This window comes from Apodemus sylvaticus, chromosome 9, assembly GCF_947179515.1.
Source record: "Apodemus sylvaticus chromosome 9, mApoSyl1.1, whole genome shotgun sequence".
Lineage (NCBI taxonomy): Eukaryota > Metazoa > Chordata > Mammalia > Rodentia > Muridae > Apodemus > Apodemus sylvaticus.
In genome coordinates, this window is record NC_067480.1 from 76,403,122 (window position 1) to 76,417,357 (window position 14,236).

The following is a 14,236-nucleotide window of genomic DNA, read 5'->3' on the forward strand; positions in this document are numbered from 1 at the left end:
GAGAAACATCTTAAAAAATGCTCAACTTCATTAGTCATTAGGGAAATGCAAATCAAAACAACCCTGAGATTTCACCTTACACCAGTCAGAATGACTAAGATTAAAAATTCAGGAGACAGCAGATGTTGGCGAGGATGTGGAAAAAGAGGAACACTTCTCCACTGCTGGTGTGGTTTCAAATTGGTACAACCACTCTGGAAATCAGTCTGGCGGTTCCTCCGAAAACTGGGCACCTCACTTCCAGAAATTCCTGCTGTACCACTCCTGGGCATATACTCAGAAGATTCCCCAGCATGTAATAAGGATATATGTTCTACTATGTTCATAGAAGCCCTATTCATAATTGCCAGAAGCTGGAAAGAACCCAGACATCCCTCAACAGAAGAGTGGATGTAAAAAATGTGGTATATCTAAACAATGGAGTACTATTAGAAACAATGAATTCATGAAATTCTTAGACAAATGGATGGGGCTGGAGAACATCATATACTAAGTGAGATAACCCAGACTCAAAAGATGAATCATGGTATGCACTCACTAATATGTGGGTGTTAACCTAGAAAACTAGAATACCCAAAACATAATCCACACATCAAATGAGGTACAAGAAGAATGGAGGAGTGGCCCCTTGTTCTGGAAAGACTCAGTGAAGCCGTATAGGGCAAAACCAGAACAGGGAAGTGGAAATGGTTGGGTGGGAAAACAGGGGGAGGGAAGGGGGCTAATGGAACTTTCGAGGAGTGGGGGTTCAGAAAAGGGGAAATCATTTGAAATGTAAATAAAAAATATATCAATAAAAAATGTCATTGAACAACCATAAATAAATAAATAAATAAATAAATAAATAAATAAATAAGGACCAAAGGACAAATGAGGTCAGGCTAAGGAGCATATGAAAATCTGATTTTGTAGGAAATGAAAGCCAAAGGAAGTCCAAATGGAAATTTTAATTTAAGTTCTTCTGTTTTACAGTTTTAGAATTTTTTAAAATCGTTTTCAAATCTTTTAAATCATGACTTGACAAAAGAACAGACAGAAAACTCTTTTTCTAAAATGATTCCTTTGTTCTTCCCCTTTTGTGTAGTTTTGATAGCTCATGCAATTTTCATTAAGCATTTCAGTTTTTATTCCCACAAGAAATAGACTTCCATCAAAGTGTTGAATTTATATGTGGCTTTATGAGCACACCTACTACCTGTCCATTCATGGTTCATGATTCTACATTTTATGCCTTTGTTAGGATGAAGTAGTTTTGGTTCTTTAAATCCTTTTGATGAATAAATTAAAAGCCAATTTCCATATTTCTTAATTTAAAATTGAAATAATACCTGTGCTTTTTTTTCTTACTTTCAGGGAAAAGAAACTCTGATGACCCCCATTCCCTTTGCTCGACCACAGGATTTAGGACCAACAGTTGCCATTGTTGCAAAAGTCAATCAGATCCAAGATCATCTACTGAAGAAACATGATATTGAGCTCTACATGCACTTGAACAGACTAGAAATTGCACCACAAATATATGGATTGTAAGTTTTAAGTTTTTCTTTTAGCTGTTCCTTATTATGATTTTCTGGTTGCTTCTGAATAGCTCAGTTCCCTAAAATTAAAATTTTGTTCTAGCTCCATGTTATTTATTTGCTGAGTTTACTATATTACTTGAACATATCTTCTCATCAAATCCTCTACCAGTTCTCTGAAGTCACTATTACTCCTTTGTTCTAGTTTAGGAAGCTAAACCTTTTAGACTAACTTTATAACTTTTAAAGTTATGTTATAAATCACTGTTTATAAGCCCTGTCAGAGTGGTTATGCACTTTTCAGGATTTTCTTTTAATAAAAAGGTGTAGTTTCCCTCCTTGTATTGGAATTTTCCATCTATTACCCTTTGTAAGAATGGATTTGTGGAAAGATACTATGTAAAAATTGGTTTTGTCATGGAATATCTTGGTTTCTCCATCTATGGTAATTGAGAGTTTTGCTGGATATTGTAGCCTGGGTTGGCATTTGTGTTCTCTTAATGTTTGTATGACATCTATCCATGTTATTCTGGCTTTTAGGGTCTCTGTGGAGAAGTCTGATGTAATTCCGACAGATCTGCCTTTAAATGTTACTTCACCTTTTCCCCTTACTGCTTTTAGTATTCTTTCTTTATTTAGTGCATTTGGTGTTTTGATTATTATGTGACAGGATTAATTTCTTTTCTGGTCCAATCTATTTGGAGTTCTGTTGACTTCTTATATGTTTATGGGCACCTCTTTTTTTTTTTTTTTTTTTTTTTTTTTGTTAGGGATGTTTTCTTCTATAATTTTTTTTGAAGATGTTTACTAGCCCTTTGAGTTGGGAATCTTTGTTCTCTTCCATACCTATTTTCCTTAGGTTTGGTGTTTTCATTGTGTCCTGGTTATCATGAATGTTTTGGGTTAGGAGCTTTTTGCATTTTGAATTTTCTTTGACTGTTGTATCAATGTTTTCTATGGTATCTTCTACACCTGAGATTCTTCTGTCTCTTTTATTCTATTGGTGATGCTTGCCTCTATGACTCCTCTCTTTCCTACATTTTCTGTCTCCAGGTTTGTCACCCTTTTTGATTTCTTAATTGCTTCTATTTCCATTTTTAGTTCCTGGATGGTTTTATTCAATTCCTTAACCTGTTTGGTTGTGTTTTCCTGTATTTCTTCAAGGGATTTATGTGTTTCCCATTTAAGGGCTTCTCCTGTTTGCCTGTATTCTCCTGTATTTCTTTAAGGGAGTTATTTAAGTCCCTCTTAAAGTCCTCCTTAATCATCATGAGTTGTTATTTTAAATCAGAGTCTTGCTTTTCAGGTGTTTTGGGGTATCCAATGCTTGCTATGGTGGGAGAACTGGGTTTCGATGATGCTTTGGTTTCTGTTGCTTATATTTTGTACTTGCCTCTTGACATCTGGTTATCTCTGGTGTTAACTGGTCTTACTGTCTGTCTTGAGCTTGACCCTCCTGTGAGCCTGTAAACCTGTGACCTTAAGTGTGTCAGCACTCCTGGGAGAGAGTCTGTTACTATCTTGGATTGGGGTATAGAGAGCTGTGGCACAAGGTCAGCTCCAGGGTACAGAAACCAGAAGTGTCATGTCCCGGATTGATCCACCTTTCCTGTGTCCTGTTCACCCCAGGCAGGTCCCACTTGGGCCATGCCTTGGGGCAGTAGTGGTGGTCTCATATGTAGTAAGCTTAGGTGTATCAACACTCCTGGGACACAAACTATTAATGGGTGAGATCAGGGTGTGAAAAGCTGTGGTACAGTGTCACATGGCAATAGTAGGTTTTTCAACTAAGCCATCTACAAAATGTGTTATACAGGGAAAGAAACATGGATCTAGCCCTGATACCTAAAGAGTCCTCTAACCTATCTATATTTTTTTGAATGTTCTCTGGGTCAATTTTTGTTCTCTCCTTCATCCTTGTTTTAATATACCTGCTATTCACCAGAAGTAATTGTTGTCTTGGAGACTTACTGCTGAATAAGCTTACCCTTTCCAGTTCTTTCTAAATTGTAATTTAGAAATTGGCTGATTGAACAACTCAGATGTTCTGTCCCAAACTCCTGTCTAAGTTGACAGATTCAAACTGGCATCTCTTGGCTTCTTACTGAATTGCTCTACTTGGACTCAGACTAACGATTTGTTCTAATCTTCTGGTTTCTTCTCATTTTTTTTTTTGACTTGTTCTCATTTTACCTGTAACCTTTCTTTGTAAAACTGTCCTGGTAAAGTGCTTCCTTACCCTAATCTGCGGGCTGCTCCCTTAAGTTGACTTTCTTACTTGTGGATTCCCCTGAGAGTTGAATGCATCCTCCTTGTGATTTATTGTCTCAAATATTTTCTTGATGCATCACTTTGTCTTCTATAAACTACCTTTAATTTAATTTTTTTTTTTTTGGTTAAAGGATTGTACTAAGGGTGTGCCTGTATTCCAGCCAGCTCATACTGTAATCCAGGGCACGTCTGCCTTCCATCTGGACCACTTAGACATATAAGGTCTTTGGACGTGATCCTTTGCCAGAACAGATATCTTTCTGGATTAAAAGTCCTCTATAGCTTTGAATTAGTGTAAAAGTAACTTACATTTGCCTGATGTAATTGTCATCTCTGGGGCTTACTGCCTTAGTCTGCTAACCTAGGCCTAATGCTGGAAGATTCCAGCCTTTGTACAATTTCTCTGGGCCTAGAAATGTTTTCAGCCACTGAGACTTACAACATGAATAAGCTCATCCCTTTCTAGTTCTTTCAGAACTCTGACTGGCTGGTTCACCTGACCTGTTTTGATTCAAACTCTCCCAGCTTACTGATTCAGCCTGGCTTCTCTCTCACCCTCTCCTAAATTGCTTTGCTTGCCCACATAAAAAGCTTGGCAATTTGTTCCAATTTTGTGGCTCCTCACTCTCTGGCTCATTCTGTTTTCACCTATATCTAGCTTGTCATCTCTCTACAACCTGTCTATAGTTGTCTGGTAGAACTGCCCATTGTTTTCTTTCCACTACATTAATTTTTAAAAATCATTTATTTGTTTGTTTGTTTATTTACACTGCATATTTTATCACCCCACCTCACTCCACGAGCATGTCCCCACTCCCTACCCCACATCCAACCAGACCTCTAAACTCCCCGGGGCCTCCAGTCTTTTGAAGTTTAGGTGTATCTTCTCTGAACCCAGACCCGGCAGTCCTCTGTTGTATATGTGTTGGGGTCCTCATATCAGCTGGTGTGTGGTGCCTGGTTGGTTGTCCAGTATTTGAGAGATCTTGGGGTCCAGGATAATTGAGACTGCTGGAACTAGAAAATACCATCCTAAGTGAAGTAACTCAGACCTGAAAGGACAGGCGTGGTATATACTTACTAATAAGTGGATATTAGCCCACCCCCCAAAAAAGTACAGATTACCCAAGATACAGTCCACAGACGTCAAAAAGGTCTACTCCTCCCTTAAGTACCTTCTCTTTTCTCTGTGTTCTTGTGAGAATTGGGCATTATCCTATTCTGTCAAAACTTGCTCTGATTCTTCACTCTGTCTGCCACTCAGTTAGACACCATTTTCAAACGTGGGTGCTTCCTTCTACAAACTAACTTTACCTTCATTGTTTGGGATTAAAGGTGTATACTAAGGACATGTCTGTATTCCAGCCAGAGGGATTAAAGTTGTGTGCTAAGGCTGAGCTATACCACAACTAGAAACAGATCTTTTCAGTACATAAAACAATCTTAGGGTTCACAGTGTGATAAAATATCTTGCAACAACATTTTTAGGCATTTGTTATCTGTAAAATAAAGTTTAAAAATAATCCTAATCTAATTTACCCTTTTTTAATAAATAAATATAAACCTTTGTAAGTTCATGGAAACATAGAAGGCATCTTTATAGTAGTGCTTTTTTAATCTAGAGGATTAAAATTGTGAGTAAATTTTTAAAATAGATACAGCAACTTGGACTAATACTTTCATGTTCTTATTATTACAGATTTATATCTAATGGGAATAAATTGAAATACTTTATCTACATTATATATACAGTATTAGATATAAAAATTTGCTTATGCTAGCATTTGTTACAGCTGAAAGAAAGTTCAGTTTACATTTAATTAATATTTGAAAATATATTGTTAAGTTTGCATAGTAATTAAATCGACAAAATATAGTAATCAAATTTCAGTTAATAAAAAAATATTTTTCTAAGCATACAATCAGAACTCTTACCGCTTCTCGGCTAGATCTCGGCTTAGATTCTTGGCTAAAATCAAATGTAGTATACAATCAGAACTCTTGATTTCCTCTTCCATTGTATAGTTTTGCATCACACCTCTTACATAATTTTTATTTTGAAACAAAATATGTACTCAGTAATGTAAAATATGCTAAGAAATTTAGAAAATGATTTGACATAGGAAGCATCAGCCATAAATCTCCCAATAAAAAATTTTTGCAGTGCTAACAGTGTGAATGAAGGCTATACCATGAATGTATTTAGGTTGGAGGAAATGTTTTAGCAATATAAGCATACCATAAGCATACCCTGTTTTGAATATAGATTTCTAATGTAATTAATATTTAGCATTATCATGATTCATTAAAAATATTTAGCTTGTTTTCTAGAGTAGTAATTACTTTAATTTTGAAGACATTTACAACTACTCCATTTTTAAAAGCAGTTTTTATAAAAGTGTGTAATTTGAAAATATATGAGGAGGAAAATATGCCATCTATTTATGTTCGCTGCATTCATGGTAAATGTATTACTAAGCCAATAAAGTTGTTTAACATAATAAACTTATATGAAATTAATCATTACTATGAAACAATTGTATTAACATTGGTTGACATCATTCCAAATGATTTTTATCTTAATTTCAGGTTAATTGGTAATATTCATCTTGAAATATATGACTAAATACCCATAAACTCCTGAATATTATATAATATCTTGTGTGTTAATGCTATTGTTATAATACAAAATCATAAATCCTAGAAATAATGTTTTCTATTAATTTTAAGAATGATTACTACTGCTATACTTAAAATGGAGTCAATTATTGTTTGGTCCTGGGATATTTTTTAAAAACAATTTTTTGATAGCTGTCATTGCATACTAAGCCAAAGTAAAGCCGTGAGCTCTTTACTGGTACCTTCCATGGTAATTTTTAAAGCTATTTTTGTGGTATTTTCATATATCTTTTATAATAAGATCCTGTGATTTCATAACTTTTTCAATACGTCTATAAAGTGTTATCTTTGAATTTTCTCTAGCACAGTATGTTCTGAATCTAACATATTTGTAATCACTACTCATTCATATACACATTTTACAATGTAGTTCTTTACCTCTAACAATATTCGCTTATACTGCAAACAAAATTTGAACTATTTTTTTCTATGGCCTTTGTAACTCTTTTGTAATAACCGTTAAATTTATTGTATCTGTATGTTTTGAGTATATTTAACACTTTGGTGTGAATGAAATCCATAGTAGAGAAATGTATGGGTCTGCATTTGATGTCACATTTGACGAAAGGTCCTTGGAACCTTCTTGGGCTTCAGCACTTGTCAATCCTGGACTTTTTGCAACACTCATGAGTTTAAATTCTGCCACTCAGACACTTATTACACATCTTCCATGTCTGTGCTCTAGTTCACAGGGCTCACAAGCATTGTACTATTTAGTTTATAGTAATTTTGTTAGGGCAGGCACTTAATTGTTAATAAATCTGCTTAATTTTATAATACAATATAAAATATACACATTACACTAACCCTGCTTCTTTACATATCACAGTAGAATAATTTGAGTACTCAGTTTCTTTAAGGCTGTACTTGACATATGAGCATATGGTTACAATGTAATTCTCACTCTTCTGAATCATATCATTATTCACCTTAAAGTTGCATCACTTTACAATTGAAACAAGTCATTTCATATGTTCAGTTATTCATTAAAATAGGCTTTTTCTTTCATAGTATTTCAGATACTTCAGCTTCATAGTATACATCAAGCATATGATATATAATATATGAGGGATTAGATAGTGGAAATCCAATTTTACCTTCTTTTCATAAACCACTGATTCACCCTACAATTATATATATTTCTTTCAGAAACCTTCCTTTTTCTCCTTTAGTATGAAAATTTTAACACTAAGAATTATAAAGCAGAATAATACATATTTGAAGTAATTATTCAGAATTACTGATACTTGCTATTTCCTATTAGCTAATCCTTGTTCTAAAGCCTTAACACAGATTATCTTGTTCATAATCATAGTATGGTATATTTCCCAATTTTAAGTGATTTTAAAAAGAGGGAGGTGGAGAGGGGGAAGGGAGGGAGGGAGGGAGGGAGGGAGGAGAGAGAGAGAGAGAGAGAGAGAGAGAGAGAGAGAGAGAGAGAGAGAGAGAAGGGTTATTTGCATCAAACAGATACCATGGAACTCTACAGGCTGGGGCACTTAAGCTTGTATTAACACTCAAGTTTGAAAAAGATTTAGTCCTGGAAAACCAAGGCCCCCCTAGTTACTATGTATGGAAATAGACCATGAGCCATATTCCACTTCACTAAATGATCTTCAAAGTTCCAGGCAGAGAAATCAAAGAATTCTGTTCCCTATGGGCATAAACAGTCCTGTTAAGGAAGGAATGGAGAAGGAGCAGAGGAGGAAGCCATAAGGTTCATTTACATGCCAAGGGTGAGGAGTGAAAAGGCTAAGATGCCCCACACACTCTATACACACATCTAAGAGTAATAGTCCATAGCACTGGGCTGTGTGCCAAGGCAAGAACCAGTGTGCATGTGTACTGTTGATAGTTCTAAGGGCAGGTTGAATGGTTTATTATGTTACCCATTCCATGCAAAAGTCTACTATAAAAAGTACCATTTATTTTCACTTTAGTGACAATATACTTCTTTTTGTAAAATCTGAAACTTTTATTGCCCTTTTGAATTTGAGCTTCCTGCTTTTTCGTAACTCTGCTAATACTGGTGAATCTCTTGTGTCATTCTGTCTTGTGTAAAGTATGAAGACCTCATTTTGGTATACATATCATTTTTATTATGCAATTTACTGTTTAGAACATGGTTTATAAAAGATGAACATGGTTCATCTTGGGGAAGCCTCTGCTCCTGTCCTTGAAGTCATCATTTGCATAGTTTTTTGCCTTGATTGGGGCCCCATGAGATCTTTCCTCCCACGTTTGCATTTCTGTTGCTTTTGTCATTGTTCAGATCTTGTTAGGCACTCATAGGATTGAAACATTGTGAGTGTAGCTTCCCTATCAGTTTAGGAGCCACAGTGTCAGAGCAGGCTCCCTAGTTAGTCCTCTAGCTCTGACAATCGTTCTTCCCCTTTCCCTGTTGTTCTTGGAACCTTAGTTAGAAATGCATTAAAGATGCATCAGGTGGGGTTAGGTGCTTGATTGATCACTGTATTTTGGCAGACTGTGACTTTCTGTAGTGGTATCTGTCTGTTGCAGAGAGAAGCTTCTTTGATGAAGAATGAAGCTACACTTACGTATAGGTGTAAAGATATATTCTTAGATCGCAGTTAGAATTGCATTTAGGAAAGTAAGAATCAATGGTTTCCTCTCAGATCCAGGAACTCAGGAAAACCAGCTAAGTTGGCTAGGTTTCCAGTACTGTGCATGATTTCCCCCAGTTTTATCATCACTAAGTCCTATTAGACAGAGGCTAGTTACCACCAAGACATGTGTGTGACTATTACGAGTTTAGGGGCTATCTTAGCATGCTGGCCATTCCTGGGGTGCATGTGCATTACAGCCATGTAAGACTGTTGGTTGCTTCTCTCCCGTGGCAACTTGCAAATGAAAGCTGCAGGAAGCTTTTGGGTCAGATCCATCTTGAGTCTTCTGAGTCCCACATCCAAATTGTATGTAATCTTTATAATAAGTACTTACTTTTATCTTCAGGAGGTAACCAAGATCAACAACAACATCCTAAATTGTTTTATAAGTTTCTTATCCTCCCCTGAACAACTCAATACTATTTCTTCACCTAATATTCAGAGAACATCAGGAGGAGGGAATGAAAAGATTAGAAGATCCAGAGGACAAAGCAAAATTCTGCAAGATTCCATCTTTCGTATATGCCAAGGAAGCTGTATCAATGAACTCTCAGCACCATGGCTGTTTAAATCAAGCCTGAGCTGCAGCTACACCAGTTGACTGACATGCCAGTGCTAGTGGGCCCCACTTCTAGATGACTGCTGAGAGATAATTTATCAATTCCAGGGATAGGCCTGGAATTTGTTATATAGAACCAAGTAATTCACTCTAGAAACTTAGACATACAAGATAATAGGATGTCATTTTAACTCTTGTAGTTTAATAAGTAATATCTCAGATATTGTCTTTAAGCCTGTGAGCTTAGCAGGATGTATTTGGAAGAAAAACTAATTTTTACCCTCAGAGTGTAGCCATGATTTATAAGGTTTTAGTTTTTGATAGGAAATTGATGAAGGAAAAATTCTAGAATTAAATTAATTTTTCATATTCGGTCTCTCTTCTTTCATCTCTGGCTTTGTTGCCATGAATCTCTGTTTACTCTCCTGCTTATTTTGAACCCAGTCAGCCAGAGGCAACTTGAGTTTTGTTGCTCATTGCCATAATAAGCTGTTTCTCTTTAACATGTGATAATCTATATGTACCATTATGGTTCATTTTTAAATGTACTTAGTAACTACTCAAGCATGCATTACCTAGGTCTCTAGGCCCATTGTATATCCTTGATAGATCTCTCATCAAACAAAAAGTTTTACTCTTGTTTTCTTTAAACTTGTTTTCAAAGTTTCTAGCTACTCTGCTTAACATGTATAAAACTTTTTATGGGAACTCTAAATCAGCTTCGATGTATCTCCACAAACCTTAGGTTTCCAGAGAGGTTTTTGTTTTTTGTTTTTTGTTTTTGTTTTTTTGACCACTTTGGTTTGGTCTGGTTTCTTTTTTTGGTTGTTTATTAATCATTTTATTTTTTTACATTTCAAATGATGTCCACCTTCCCAATTACCCTTCCACAAACCCCTCATCCCATACCCCCACTTCCCCCTCCCATTTGTCTCTATGAGGGTGCTCCTCCACCCACTCCCCCCTCATTCCTCAAGCATCCCCTTATGCTAAGGCATCAAGCTTACACAGGACCAAGGGCTTCCCCTCCCATTGATGCCAGATAAGGCCACCATCTGCTACATATGTATCTGGAACTATAGATCCCTCCATGTGTACTCACTCTTTGGTTGGTGGTTTAGTCTCTGGGAGCTCTGGGAGGTCTGGTTGGTTGATATTGTTTTTCTTCTATGGGGTTGCAATCACCTTCAGCTCCTTCAATCTTTCCCCTAAGTCTTCCACTGGGGTCCCCAGGCTCAGTCTGAAGGCTATGAGTACCTGCATCTGTGTTGAATTGCTTCTAATTTCTTCTGAATTTCTTCTATCATGCTTCCCATACACTTTAGTATTTGTTGTTATGGTTTTATTAAAACTTACCGAGTCTACTCAGTGTCACTGCTGCCTCTGTGAATGGGTATGGCCTGTCTAACACAACATCTCTGAAGCACACAGTTTCCTTCTAGCCACCATCAATTACCAATCTCCATCACCTCGGCTTATAGTAGAACTTAATGAGCCCCTCCGTCATGCACACTCATGCACACTGGCATTTTGTCTGGCCTATCTGGTGCAGGTCTAGTGTATGCAGTCACAACATGTTCCTTGCTCATCCCTTCCCGGTGAACTCTATTACTTAAGACATGGGGACAGAAAGAGAAAGAAGACTGGGAGAGAGGCCAGTAAAATGAAAGCCTAACTTGTCTAGCCATGCATCTTAATATCTATTTAAATTGCGTAGTCACATATCATACAACATACACAGCCTATAGCATACAACTCCCTCATTTATAAAACAACTTCATAACCTTAGAAGAAAGAAAGCCAGCTGAATTGCCTATAGCAAGTCTGTCTTCATAGGCCCTTAGCTTCCCAATGTATAATAATGTCTTGAATGAAGTCCTAAGGCAGTGGGAGACTAGCCTGTACACCCAGGCTGAAGGAACACTTTAGAATTGGTGGCCCCACAATTAGTTACCTGACCAGTGCCAGCCAGCTTTTGATTCCTACATGCCTGGCTTCTGTATTCTAGTTAATTGATGAAAAATGACATGATTTTTCTTAGTTTCTTCAGTTTTGTGCTTTTTATTTGCATAAGATATTAGTTGGTAACTTTCTTCCAATTCACTGGTTTTCTTACATGTAATGTTTAGACAATGCAATTAATATTCAGTAAATAAATTCTTAAGTGCCTACTGACATCAAATACTGTGCATAAGAAAGCACAACTATTTAAGAGGACTATCATTGTTACTCATAATGGCCCATGCCTCTCTAGAGGGCTATGGACTGGTACAAATAGTTAGACACTTGTAAAATTTTATGTATCTTTTACACAAAAGAAATTTGACTAGATTGTAAATAAATTCTCTTCATTTTCAACTTACAGACATATAAAAGTAATATTAATTACTTGGTTTTTTTCTTTGAAAACCAAACAACTTTAAGTAATTATGAATAAATATTGAAGTAAATATTGTGCTAAGAAAAAATCCAAACTTATCATAGACCTTTTAAAATAGATCACTTTAATGTTTTAAAATAACATTTATTTTAATCAAATGTCATTGCTCAAAATACCTCTGGAAATCCTTTGTAGGATTGCCATTACTAGCATAGAGGCTATATTAGAACATGCTTCATTGTAGTATAATCAAGTATTACATCAGCTCATTATTCGCAATGTTCACTGACCACATTTGACTCTAATTAGAAGTGTTAGCTACTCATTGGAACATCTCTCAACCTCCAAAACACAGCACACTCTTATACTCATGTAGCACTAGTTTTAAAATGTGCAAAGGGTTCTGAATAAGTTATTTCTGTGAAAATTTCTATAATCATGCTATGATCAAAGTTGATCTTAATTATTTTACAGGAAAACCAAAACAATAAACTTGATATTACTTTCTGGTAAGTATTGCATTATTACTTCAAGAAAAGCTTGTGAATTACCTAAAGAGCTAATCCAACCTAAGGTAATTGCCCTCCACTAGAAGACTCTTCCTCGTCCAGTAGCATACTTCAGTGAAGTTTATTTTCTACTTGAGCTATTTTAATTGGCCACAGCCTCCGGAGAGTCACTGTTCATTCTTAAAAAGCAGCTGGGAGCACACTGTAGCCCAGAGTGACATAAACAGAAGAATGGATTTGGAGGGCTGTGGAAAGTGAGAAGATGGGGTCCTGGGCTGCTATCTTTTTCACAAATAATATCTGTGCCAGTAAGGGTGCTGTGCCTTTTTGTAAACATAAGATAAAAGTTTAGGTCTTGGGTGGATATTTGGTAGAGTTCTATTAAAAAATAAAAACAAAAACCATGCTATCTTATAAGAAACCCAATGTGGGGAAACAGTGGAGAGAGAAAAATGACCCATTCTTTAATACAGCATACGACTGTCCTGTTGGCCAGATTTGGATTTTTAGCTACTGACTAGCTGGTCAACAGTTGAAAAGTATCTTAGGTCATATGATCCCATTGTAGCCAATTGGGTGGTTTGGCAGACAGTGAATATCTATTCCTATAAATTATACATCATTTGTCTGTCAGCATCCTCTCCTTGTCCCCATAGATGGAGGGATACATTGTGGGAATAAGTGCACACCTGGATATTTATGCCCAGTAATATGTGCTTTGATTCCTTCTAGGAAACAGACTGGTAGAAATAATCGAGTTAGGGCAGTTTCTATGGGGATTTTTGTTTACTCCCTTTTTCATATTTCCTACCGTTGTAAAAATTACAGTGATTACACATCATAAAGCCTATCTGTAATAAAATGCATCAGCTGGCCAAGGTTTTCATCGCTCACTCAATAATCCATTAATACAGCAGCGCTGCCCAGGCATCTTTATAATACCAACTCGGAGGTAATTTTAATCAGCTAGACCAGCTGGTATTTAACAGCAGCTGCTGGAGATGCCACAAATATACTCTGTAGCTGACATCTTTATTTGCAGTTTTTCAAGGGGAGAAGTGATTCTCCTGTGGTTATTTGTATTAAGCATTTAAAGGAAGGTATAAAGGAGATAGGAGTTTATGCCTAAATGAGAAGGGGAAAGGAATGATGGTAAAAACAATGGTGATAGATTCCATTAGGAGAGGTTTGTAAATGTAGAAACTTCTGAAATAAATTACAGTACAGTGCCCCAGTGTGGACTTGAGGCCTTTTTCCTGGTTGTATTTGTACTAATTCTGGGGATCACTAGCAGTAAAAATGTAGTGGGCTGTATAGCACCTTTATGGCCTTCTACACTAAATTTGTATTATCTTTTTCTACATAAACCTAAAGAAATCATTTGAGTCTAGACAATTTGCTCATGTATGTATTTTGACTTAATCACTTTTTGTCATGTCATTTTTTGTATATTATGAATATATTTGTAAATGCTCAGTTACAATATTTTATATATGTGAAGGCACCATCAATATGCATTATCTACTAATAAATGTAGAAGGCCATTTTGTACTAATAGAGAGGCAGCATGGCAACATGAAGTTAGCAGTAACGAGGCCATTATAAACAAAAACTTAATTACATTTGGTGAGTCCTGGCTTACACAGCACAGGAGTGAGTGGCGACTTAGCTGTTCATAAGTGCCTGCTCTGTCT

At 36.3% G+C, this 14,236-nt stretch overlaps 1 protein-coding gene across 1 annotated transcript in view; it reads left to right on the plus strand.

Moving 5' to 3' along the window:
• The window catches only part of Tbc1d5 (TBC1 domain family member 5), a 533,074-nt gene that overhangs the window by 311,741 nt on the left and 207,097 nt on the right, over positions 1 to 14,236 (plus strand). The window contains exon 14 of the mRNA XM_052191804.1: positions 1,354 to 1,526. Within this exon, the coding sequence (XP_052047764.1) occupies positions 1,354 to 1,526 (173 nt within the window). The remainder of the gene's footprint in view (positions 1 to 1,353; positions 1,527 to 14,236) is intronic.